Here is a 12,528-nt window from a genome sequence, read left to right on the forward strand (position 1 = left end):
TCTTGGTTGTTGTCTCCTCATCTGAGAGGTGGTACAGATGCAGGGAGAACACCGCTCTAGACGGCCAACACTTACTCAGGAGGTCCCAAATGGATGTTTACTGTTGGGGCTTGAAAAGTTCATTTCTCAAAAATCCCTCTTAAGTGAAATGATCTCGAGAGGAAGAAAAAAATAACCACCACTAAATAGAAAAGGGGTTTGGGGTTTAGTCTCAGGGTCACTTGGGAAAGCACAGATAGTTCTGTCTTGGATGTTGTCTACTTAAAACACAGGCTCATTTTTACCTCGGACCATGACAGTTTTACAGAGTTGGGTAGCAACAATAACAGTAATACGAATACAGTTTCCAAAGAGGCATTGTAGGTAGTAAGTGGCAAGACAACCCATAATCTTCCTCCTCGAACAGCCCCCACCAAGTTCATTACATATCCGCGTGGCTCCCATCCCCTTCCTTAGTTGGTTCCCATGGCAACAGCCAAAGCTCCTTCTCCAGCTTCAACCCAGAGGCCACAACTCTGGCGCAGCTGGGATCTAAGCTAAGGCAGGGATCTAGGCTGGATCTGGGCTAGGTGCTCCACTTCCCTTCCCTTTCCTTCCCTTCCCTCCCCCCCATTATTCCCCTCCCCCTTTCTCCCGAGTATCGCGCAGCCGCACTGGGATCACTCCTAGACTCGCGACCTACAGTGCTGGCAGGCCTGCCCCAGTTCGCGGAAGGAGGGGTGGTTGCTAAGGAAACGGGAGGACGCTCGGCAGCTCTGGCTGCCGCCTCCGCCTCGGCCTCGGCCTCTGAGAAGGCCCAGTAGTCGCCGCCGTTTGCAAGGAGCCCTCAGGGGGGAGGAGGAAAAGGAGAAGGAGGAGGAGGAGGAGGAAAAGGAAAAGGAGGAGAAGGAGGAGAAAGAAGAGGAGTAGGAGAGGGACTGTCCCCTCCCCCCTGCGATTGATGTGCTGTGGACCCCCACCCCCGACACGCCCGAGCCCACCCCGCCCCGCCCCCGCCCCTTAGCTCCCCGAGTGGAGAAAGCGCAGCATCGCCCAGGTAACCATCCGCCTCGGCTGGGAGGCCAGAATCGGTCTCCCGGCTTTTCGACTAGAACTGCCTCCCCCAGCCCCATGGTGACCCCGGGGCCCCGTTAAGTGGTTGGTTCACGGTTTATTTGTTTGCCAGGCGGGGCTGTGACTGTTTTAGATTGCGTTGGGCCGTTTTCTCCACCGCTTGGGCAAAGGACTGGAGTGAAGGGGGTGGGGGGTGCGCGGGAGGGTCCCCGGCTCCTCTTAGCCAATCAGCTCGACTCTCTTTGGGCTTTGGAGGGGGGGCGGTCACTCCCTCTGAGTAGAATCTGAGGCTTCGCGTGGAATCCTGGGAAGGAGCACTAGAAGTGGGTAGGGGGTGGGGGAGTGTGCCTAGGATTGGCTCGTCCCTGTCCACCTCTCCATTTTCCATAAGGAGATATTGAGGCTCAGGGGAGGGCAGGGGAGGGGCTTTCCCAAAGTCTCCGGGCCGGTGCCTAACAAGTTAGATGGAAATTGAGGATGAAGATGATGAACCATCACTGAAGATCTAAATATATGAGAGGGTGGCGTATTACGCCGCGGCTGCTGTGGAACCTGGACTCTCGCGGGGTCAGGGAAGTGGAAACGTCTCACAGGAGCTGCTAGTGTGGAACATTGGCTCCAGTGACCCGGGCTTCTCTCCTCCCACCCCTCAGCTTCTCTTAGGGTTCCTCAAGAGTGGTTCTTGATAAACTTGACAAATCTGCGCTGATTGAAAGGGCATGGTGTAGTGTAAAGAGAACGCGAGTGAGGACCTGGTTGAAAACATCTCTCTAAATTTGATGAAGCTGTTGAACTTGACTGATACTCAAGTTTCCTCATCTGTCAAATAAACCTGAACTGGCCTTATCAGCTCTAAATCTATGAACTAATACACATGTTCCACACTGGCAGTCTTTTCCCTTCTGTAATACTTTTACCTTTTCCCTGACCCCAATGAGGGTATGATATTTAATAATATGAGCAAATAATTTGAGAAGTATTGCTACCCTCTCCTATATTATGTTATACTAGTTCTTATCGTACTTGCCCTGGTCCTTAAACAGGTTTAACAACCTCCATTTTACTGGCTGTGTGTGATACTTTTACTTTCACAATTATACATAGTCATTCTCACCTTCTTTCTCTAGCAGTTATACAAATAAAAGGCAAAGAGTTACCAGGAAATTGCTACACTTGTTCGAGATGTGTTGGTGTAAACTTTGTATCACTGGACTCTCCTGCACTTCTAATTGGCACATTTTTTAAAAACCCAATTTTACTGGAAAAGTCCAAGGACCCACTTTTTAGTGTACTTTGCCTCCCTTTCCCACTTTGTTTTCATTTCTTCAATTTGAAGGTCCTAAGCACTCAACATTCACCAGATAGAGCTATAGAGAGAGAACTGTGAACTTTGTGCCCCAAGTCACTAGAATATTTCTTTTGTTTGTATATGTATTATGTATATTTTAAAAAGATAATAGCATCAAATTTTTCTGTTATCTTTATGCAACAGTAGATTAATTATGGAAAAAAGGGAATTAAAAGTTTGATTAGTGGCATTTTGAAATTGTTACTTTGATTTTGTTTCAAAGGAAAACCTGGTTTTTGAGGGACTTAGACTTATACTCCACGTAGAAGTCCTATTTTATATTTGAGAACTTTGTAGAAAAGTAGGAGACAAAAACTTTATATTTTTAATGCAACATAATTTCTTCTGAGAAATGTGCCCTTAAACAAGGGCAGAATATGATTAAAAGGAACACAGAAGATGGAAAGACATTTTGTTTGCCAGATTCTGTATTCTTGTTCAGAGAATAGAGAATTTAGCACTAGAGAGGCTTACATATGTCATAAAGTTCTTAGAATCATCTTTATTGAAATTTCATAGGTGTATAGAATATTGAGGATGGGAACAGTCATATGCTCCCTCTTTCAGTTAAGGAAGAACTCCCTCTCCTTTCTCCCCTCCCCTTCCCTTTCCCTTCCTATTTAGCATGAAGTTGATCACTTCTAGCTCAGTAGTGTCATCAGAGATTAAAAACGATTGTGCCTACTGCAGTGAGGAGATTTTTTCAATTGAAAAACAGTTGAAAAGTGAGGAGTAGAAAGAATACAGAACTGCTCCTCTGAAAATATAGACCTCTTCTGCATCTTATCAACTTTATTTCCCTATCCTTCCATCTTTGCTCAGGATGACTTCAGATGGCCTTTTGGCTGAATAAGACGACAAGAGCTGAGATCAGTGAGTTTACACATTTATCTTCTAAGAATACATTTTCAAGCAATCATTTTGGTTTATCATTCATACTGAGTAAATTATTCAAACTTTTATGTGGAATGTGTAATTCTAATGATACTACATAAACACGATAAGGAATTTTTTTTTTAAGCTATGAATTCCTAACTTCATAATACATCTATTGTTATCTGGACTAGTTTTTAATCTTACCAAATATATGTGTATATACATATATATTCAAAGAGGAAGCTTTGATATAGTGAATATGGAACTGACTCTATTAGTCCTGAGTTCAAATGGCAGTCTCTGACACCTAGTGATTGTGTGATCCTGGGCAAATCCTCTTGGTGACTCAGGTAATTAACTCTGTAAGATTAAAAAATTGCAGAAAATAAATGTGCCTTGGGGAGCTCAATATACTGATGAATCTACAAGACTAGTTTTTAAAAGTATGTTGTGTGTATGTGTGTGTGTGTGTGTGTGTGTGTGTGTTGGGGTATGTGTATTTAAATTGAGAAATGAATTGTGCCTCTTAACACAGAGCAACTCTGTGACCTTGTCCCATGCCTCAGGCAATGCTCTCAGATTGCAAAGGAGGTACAGAAAGATATCTTCCGTATATTCTACATCCAGAGCTCCCTGCTGCAATGAAATGACAAGTCTGATTAAATTTAAATATATACATGTACATGTATGTGTATCCATAGATATAACTGTATGCATACACATTGATAAAAAAAAAAATCACCTATCATGCTTCTAAATGTTTTATAGCAAAAAGTGATGGAATGAAATTGATAGGAGGAAAAAAAAACTTTTGTAGGTGACTGTGTGGAGCCCTTTATTTGGTAAATGATTATGAAGTCAGAGATAATCACAAATGATTTGAATAATGTGATTTCTCTTCTCATTTAAAAAAGTTATTTGCTCTTCATTTAAAAGCCTCCTTAAGATAGCTACCACATTAGGAACTGATAAATAGATCAAGTAGCAGATAATTTTTCTGTTTCTTTCATGATTAGAGGAGTAGTACTCAGATTTTAGATTCTAGCTCTCCATAGGTACTATTAACACATTTCCCTAGGAGTCCTTAACTTTTCTTCTTGATTAATTTTCAGTGATAGGGAATTTCAAGAGTAGTAAGTAACTCTGTCAGAATACTATTTTCTGTCAACATTTCTGCTACATAGCAAAATGCGTAGGTTTGGCAAAGGGAAAAAGAAACATGAGTACATCTTACTATATAGATTTAGAACCATGTTAAGAAGAATAGAAGAATAAAAAAAATAAAAACTTTAAGTGGAATGAAAATAAGCTGTCAGAATATCTGGGAGACTTAATTCAAAGACTAAACACACACACCTAAAGTTACTTATAGATTGCTGTTTCAGGTGAGCATCTCAAAAGACCAACTTTCTACTCAGCAGAGGCATAGGACTAGACAGATAACAGCTAGCAACCCTGAATAAAAATTATCAGTTCAGCTTTTCCCCTACTCTACTTGGTTATAATTCTTAGGAGAATTAGAATTCTTAATTAAATTCTGCTTTCAACAGTAGAATAACTATGACAACTCACTATTCAAATGAACAAAGCTGGTACCACTCAGTTTTGTTTCCATCCATGCTGGAGATATGATTGGTTTTGTAGACTGTAACAAGCTTCCAGTCAGAAGGAAGAGGAATACGGGAGCTCAGACCAACACTAGTTTATAAACAGGAATATTACAACTAAAGTTCTTCACAACCATAACTCTCAAATAAGATGGAGCAATAAATTACTTTGGGGGAATAACACTTTGAGAAACACTTCCTCACTACCGAGCTCAGGTCACAACCTCAGTGATCCTATACCTTTCACTCCTGGTATCTTTCCCTGATCTTCCTCTAATCCCAGTCTATTGCTTGAGACTTTATCATTTTAGGGACTTATGTTTTCATCAAGGTAGAAACTGAAGGTTTTTTTCAAGTTGGCTTCTGACTTCCATCTGCTCCCTGCTGCTCCATCTCCTAGAATGTGTCTTGGGTAGTTTTTTCCCTATAGACTTTTAATACAGGTAAGCTTCTCTTTCACCACTTTGCCTCATGAGAAAATCTTGGCCTTTAGTTGTTCTGTTCATAACCATTTTATTTGCATTACAATTTTTGGATTAACTTTGAATCAGCAATCAAGCACTTTTCCCTATTTGGAAGAAAGCAAGCCTATGATGCAGAGTAGTACAAGTTTTATTCCCATTTTACAGGTGAGGAAATAGGTTAATGTAGATTAAGTGATTTGCCCAAAGTTGTATGGTTTTGAATTTAAGTCTTCAGTCTCCAAATCCAGTGCTCTGTGCTGTTTCTCAATAGGAATAATTAATCCTTAAATTTAATTAGTAAATATTCATTGAATTTGTACTATGCAAGAGGAACTACTATTCTAGGTGCTGTATATGGTAATATAGCTATTCTCTGACTTCAAGAAATGTATAATTTATTTGGGTAGAAAAGACACATGATAATACTGTGATACACAGAATAATTGGTATAGAAGTTCAAAAGAGGGAGTGATCATTATTGGTTGGGGTGGTCAAGGATGCCTTTTTGGAGGAGGTAATGTTTGAACTGATCCCTAAACAGCGGGTGGTATTCAGATAGTCCGAGAGGAGAAGGGAAAGCATTTTAATTTAAGAATTGGGTCTTGAATTATTATCATTCTTTATACTTTCTCATGTTTTTAGAAAAAAAAAATAAACTCTTAAGAAAATTGCTTCTAAAAGGAATCATTTTCCCATTTTATTTCCTTTTTCTCCAACCAAGAAGTCTTCCATTGGGGATGGGGGTGGGGGAAAGGATATTTATACTGTCCTTCTGCCTCACTTACATAGCATAAGCATTGTCACTGTTCTTTGAACTTTCCACACTGAAATGACAGCAGTTGCTGAATTTTCTGCAAATTTAACTTCAGTTCAATCATAGTAAATGGGATTACCTTATAACTAGCTTTTAAATATGAATATTTTCAAAGTAATTTTATATATAAGTATATATAATAATATAATATATATAATATAATAATATATAATATATATAACATAATTTTGTATATTGCAATACACAAATATATGTATACTTTACCTATACATATATAATAATAGATCATACATATATTTATAAATTACAATTATAACTGCATTATAATTTGCAATATCAGAGAACAAATTAATGAATAGCAAATTCTATAGCTAAATTTTGAAGTTTTGCCTTTTTTTTTTTTTTTGGTTGCTCACACTATCTTTCATGAAGTCATGATTATTTTCTTTATAAACTATTCCCTAAGATGTAAGCTCCACATGAAGTCATACTTGGACAATTTCAGGAAAGTACAGAATTGTTGATCTCTTTTTTTGCTGTCCAATAAGAAAGGAAGTTATATTTAACTGCAAAAAGAGAACCAGAATGAAACACATTTTAAATTAAGTTTAAACTCTTAACACCTTAGGCATAGGTGATTCAATCCAGGTGCCACCTTTTTTTTTTTTTTTTTTAGGGCACTGGGAGATTGTAGCTATGCATTGCAAATAGCTGCTTCATACCCCTAGCTTTTCCCATAATAGCTTGGGTATTTTTATCTGCCTCCTTTTTCTCAGGTAGAGGCATAGTTCTGTCCAAAAAGCTGCTGAATTGAAAAGAGGGATTGGAGGGGTATTTATTTTGTAGTTAACAAAGGAGAAGGTGAAATTTTTGCTTGGTGGATTCAGATTTAGAGTTAAGCCACAGAATGGAAGATCCTGAGGACTACTTTTGTTTCAGCAAACTTTTTAAAGCATTTAATATTTGCCAAAGGCAGTTAAAGTCCATTAGGATACAACAACAACAACAACAAAATGAAAACAGTTTCTACCTCCTAGAATCTCTGCCCCTGAGGAGTTTATATTCTAGTGAGAAAGGCAGCATATTTACATGTTGGTATATATACATATATACAAAGTCGAAACTAGATAGTTTTAAGAGGAGAAAGCAGCAGGATGGGAGGTGGAGGCTGAGAAAGATCTCTTCTGGAAGATGACTTTACCAAGTCAGAAAACCTGACATTCTAAATCTCAGATATGCTTTCCAAGGATAGGAGAGCGAACAAGTAGAGATGGTTTAACATATGATCTTTTTTTCCATGCTCTCTGCAGTCATCTGGCCTGGAAAGAAGGAACTTTATTCAGTGAAGTGATTATAGGGAAACTTTTTTCCTTTTTTATTATAGTCCAGATGAAGCTAATTCAAAGAAAATCATTAATGGTTCAATGTCAATGTGGTTGGAGGTCTCTAGTGTCCTGTCCCAAGGATCGATCCTTAGCCTTTTCCTGTGCTATTTAGCATTTTTATCAATGACTTATAGCAAGCATGGAATGCTCATGGAATCTGGAAATGACACAGAACTGGAAAGGAGAACTAACAACATTAGTTACATCAATAAGATGAATTTCAATAAGGATAAACCCAAAGTTTTACTCTTCAGTTTAAAAAGCTTCACAGGCGCAGCATAGGGAAAGCCCGAAGTTTGTCTAAAAATTTCTAGTGGAATATGTGATGTGACAATCAAAAAAAGCTAATGTGGGAAGAGAGTCAAACTGTTTGTATTTTTCTTTAGTCAAACCACCTCTGGAATGAAAAAATAAAACCCAAATCATTTAGTCCTGGGCACTACTGAAGATATGAATAACCTGGAAGATTCTAGAGGCAGTCAGTCAAGGTAGCAAAAGGCTTTGAGAGTCTGTATTGCATGAGAATGAGTTGAAGGAAGTGAAATATTTAACCTTGAAAAATCTGAGAGAAAGAGGTAATTATCTTTGAAAAAAGCTATAGAAGAACTTCTCTTTGTTCTCATTAGCCCTTGAGGGCAGAGGCAGGACTAGTGGGTTGAAGCTGTAAAAAGACAAATTTAGGCTTGAAGTGTGGTAAAACTTCCCAGGATTTAGAACGACCCCCAAATGCAGTGGGCTATTAGTTGGTGGTTTCCCCCTTTTTTGGAAAGCTCTAGGTAATAGTTAGTTGGTCACCTCCTAAGTGTTTTAAAGGTAATGTCTTTTGTGTAGGATTTTTAGTTAGTTGGTCACTTCCTAAGTGTTTTTAAGAGTAATCTTTTGTGTAGGATTTTCCAGGTCCCTTCCAATTTTCAAATTTCGTAATTCTGTGACCTTAGAAGTTGCAATGTGGGGAAGATATTTACTATGTGAACATGTCTTTCCCACCCTGATTCAATTTTTTTATATAGGTATAATCTAGTGAAACTGAACATCCAGGACAATCTAGAAGGGAAAAGAAATTGTAAAAGAGGAATCATAGGGAAAGACTGGGGAAAAAGAAAAAGGGCAGTTCCATTCCTTTGTAATGCATGATTGTGGTAGTAGTTTGGGAAAGAGAGAAAGGGTGTGTTTTAATACACCTTAAATGGCCACCATTTAAACTTTCTTGAGTCATTGTCTCAGGCAACTGAGGTATAGAATGGAAAAGTATTTATTAAACTCTTACTATGTACTGTTCATTGGAGGAAGAAGATAAGGAATATTAAAGAGTTTTCTTTATGGTTTGCTCAGTATAAAAGTTTTACTTGGGGATGGCAGAATAAGAATGACATTAATATAATTAGCTTAGATTAAATGAAAAATATATAATTAACAGATTAATGAAAATTAGTTTACATGAAGACATGTCTAGCAGGCTTTTTTTTTTCTTTTTGCAATCCTAATTCTACATTTTTATGTGTGAAAAGCTCTTTGATAATTGGACATGTTAATTATTTATCTAGATTCCATGGTAACAGAATGATCTTTTAAGTATTAGAATTTTTGCAACTTTGGTTAGTGTATGTTTATCTTTTCTAGGTTTCCCTTCCCCCATTGTGTATTAATAGATCAGTTTAAAAAAATAATAATTAGACATGTTCATTGGAACTAACTGATTATTGTAACTGCACTGTTCATGATTGGAAAGGTAAAGGCATATGTCAGCACAATCATAAGGCATCTCTTCTTTATGATACTAGATTTAGAGCTGACAGGGGCTTCAGATGCCATTTGAGCCCAGCCTCTTCATTTTGCAGAGAAGGAAATCTGGGTACAGAGATGAAGACATTTGCCCAGGATCAGCTCCTCAGGTAGTGAGGCAGGATCCAAAACCTCTGATCCCAAATCCTTTCCACTACACCATGATGCCTCCTTAACTTTCAAACAGTATTTGGATCATTTATTTTTTAAAAAGCAATTATAGTAAGAAATTAAGGACACCAAAATAATCAAATATCATATTTCAAAACATTTATTTACTTACTTTTTGTGTGCAGGTTGGGGTTAAATTTTCATGATGCACGAAGCAAGGGACAGGCAGAAATTTGTCAGTGATGCTCAGTATCTGCGGGATATGCAGCACAAGGTGGACTCCGAGTACCAGGTACATGAATAATATGTCACTGCATATGCCCTTATTACAATAATAATGTAATGTTAATGTGTGATTGAATGTTATAAAGTAACTATTCTACCATACTGTGGTGTAGCTAGCTGTATTAGACTGTGATAAAGTATGATGGAGCTAACATGGAGGTACCAAGGATGCATTACTGAAAAAGGGGTGCAGGATTTAAAGTGAGAGAACTTGAATTTGAATTCATCAGTGTCCCAACCTCGTTTCTGTTGTGATGGTGGTGTCAACATCAGGAGCCAAGAGGACAAGATGAGAAAAGATAGATTTGAGGTCTGCAAGGAGCCCAAAAAAAGAGATATGAAGCTTAAGGAGAACTTAATGGAGACCTTCATAAAGATGAGAGGAGGAGGACTTCAGCACCAGGAGCTATGAGCTATTCTCTTTGCCACAAGTGCTCTCTAAACTTGGTGGGTGAATGTGTAATTCACACAGACTTTTGTGGAAATGTCTGTTTTTATTATACTACCTAAGTAAAATTTTCTTTTTTAAAATTTATTTTTGTATTTATTATTAAATATATTTCCCAAATATATTTAATCTGGTTCAGCCCTTGCTCAGGAATGTTGCTGGCTGTGTCTCTGATACCTTTGGTGTAGTGAAGAGAGACAGAGAACCTTGAAGCCAAGAAGACCTGAGTTCAGGGTTTGCCTCTGACTCTTGGCAAATAATTTTACATTTCTGTGCTATGTGCAATTCTCTTAAGACTGTAACTTGCAGAGTTGCATCTAACCAGCAGTAGTAGTAGTTTTCTCACCTAGGAGTTACCAATACTAATGATACTGGTCCCTTCATTAACTCTATGTAAGTATATGGAGTACTTCAATAAATACCCTTTTCTAAAAACTATTGTCTGACCAACTAATATTAACAGATAATCATGCAGGGAAGTAAACTACTTCAGACTCATCATAATCTATGTAATAAGTGTCCCATCCCATTCCTTCCCTTTCTGTCCTGCCTTAAGACTAATCTACAGTCCAAAGGATATTCTGTAGCTACCTGAGCTGGCAACTATTTCTGTTTTGGCTGGCAACTCTGAGGGTTTTCCCTTTCTCAGGATGATTTTTTGTGCCTTAGTTCTGACCTAGTCTTCAGTTACTGGATTGTCATTGCTGATACCTGGGAAAGACCTCATCTTAAAAAGACCAAGGTTTCCCACTGCATTCAGAGGCCATTGGCAAGTGTTCTGATTCTTACCATTGGTCTCTTGAGGACTCTGGAGCAAAGAAAGGCTGATAACCTTGCACAGCTCTTCCTCACTTTAATCCAATTCACTTAGAAGTCAAGACATCACCCCCCCCCCCAACACACACACACACAAACACACATGCCAGTAGTCCCAGTCAAGAATGAAGGACAAACAGCAAGAAATCCTGAGATCAGATTTGTGGGACTTAGGAGAATTGATTTGAACATGTCCTACATATGGGGGGAGCCTAGTTTGATTTAACATTAGGCTCTTCTTATTTGTTGGAACCTCATTTGCAGGAGCTTTTTCACCTAGGGCTTTTGTTATTGGATAACCTGGTTTTCAGGAATTTTTGTGTCTCTTATTTTAGATCACAATTATATAGTTGTCATTTTCTGATAAATTTCCTTAAAAGTTTTTGTGAGAATTTTTGTTTGAATGCTTATGTGAGTTATAGGAAGGCAAGCATTTATTAAAAACTTAATATTTTTTAGTAATGGTGCTAATAACTCCTTAACCCTATAATATTAACACTAGAACCCCAAAGAGACACAGCAGATATCTAAGTTCTGGGGACCTGAAACATGTGCTATACAAATATTAGTGAGAAGGGACATGATCTTTTCAAATATAATTATGTAATGATGTGTATAGGCTTGAATATATTATTTAGCAAACAATGAACAAGTATATAATTAAATTACTTCTATGTGTCACATATTGTGCTAGGTGCCAGGGTTACAAAGACAAAATTAAAACAGTTCCTGCAGTGTTAATTCATTTTCATTTTCAGAGGAAGGAGGATAGCACTTACAGTTTAAAGAATCCTAATAGCAGTGTATCCCCATACATTATATTTTTAAAAAAATAACCAGGCCTTATCAAATGCATAGTTTAGTTATCCCTAGCATATGCAAGCTTGACTTGTTAGAATCTAGATAAAAATAGTCCCTCTGAATTTCTGCATAACTTATTCCTGCTATTTCTTAAAATAAGTTAAAGTGATAGCAATGTTTTTCCAGGTCTACATGTTAATAGCCAGAGGGAAAGCAAAACCAACCTCAAGATATATTGAGACTTTCCCTTTTGGTAACTGGGTGGGACTCTTCAGTAAAAACAAGAGGAAATAAACATTTATTTGGCATGTTGCATGCTATTTCAGAACCTGGCAAATAGCATATAATTATGTGCCATCTTAGAATTTAGTTATAGTTATAGTACTCTAGTTTGCTCTTACAGTCTTACTGTCTTTTTTTGGTATATTTTTTCTTCTAACATGTATTATAACTTGAAGTGTAATTTAGCCATTAATTTTCAGGGATATAGGGTTCTGATAGGTGAGCTTTCAAATTATCTTGTCTGGAGACATTTTGGTGCCATTTCCCAGACATCTCTACATGATTCTGCCTCTACTTTAGTTATCACCCTCATTTCCTCCTCACTGGAACTTTGGACTCATCCCCCGAGGCCCTAGACTCTGAGAGTTGACCTTTTGCTATGTCTCATCTGGAACCAGGCTTTTGTACCACTCCTCAGCCATTTCTATACTATGTTACCTCCAAAATGCCTCTTTTCCAGTCCTCTCTTATTTTAAGTACTCCATCCCCATTTCA

General features: G+C 38.0%; 1 protein-coding gene across 31 annotated transcripts in view; it reads left to right on the plus strand.

Moving 5' to 3' along the window:
* Nucleotides 1–714: 714 nt before the first annotated feature.
* The window catches only part of MARCHF10 (membrane associated ring-CH-type finger 10), a 234,609-nt gene continuing 222,795 nt past the window's right edge, over nt 715–12,528 (plus strand). For 4 of the 31 annotated variants that reach the window (XM_074260900.1, XM_074260914.1, XM_074260934.1 and 1 more), the window contains exons 1-3: nt 1,025–1,137; nt 3,224–3,274; nt 9,587–9,693. In XM_074260900.1, the coding sequence (XP_074117001.1) occupies nt 9,604–9,693 (90 nt within the window). In that variant the 5' untranslated portion in view covers nt 1,025–1,137; nt 3,224–3,274; nt 9,587–9,603. Of the gene's footprint in view, nt 1,138–2,929; nt 3,275–9,289; nt 9,401–9,586; nt 9,694–12,528 lie in introns of those variants that run through there. The other 27 variants (XM_074260899.1, XM_074260928.1, XM_074260908.1 and 24 more) reach the window with 16 other exon arrangements.

Source organism: Sminthopsis crassicaudata, chromosome 4 (assembly GCF_048593235.1).
Source record: "Sminthopsis crassicaudata isolate SCR6 chromosome 4, ASM4859323v1, whole genome shotgun sequence".
In the NCBI taxonomy this organism is placed as follows: Eukaryota; Metazoa; Chordata; class Mammalia; order Dasyuromorphia; family Dasyuridae; genus Sminthopsis; species Sminthopsis crassicaudata.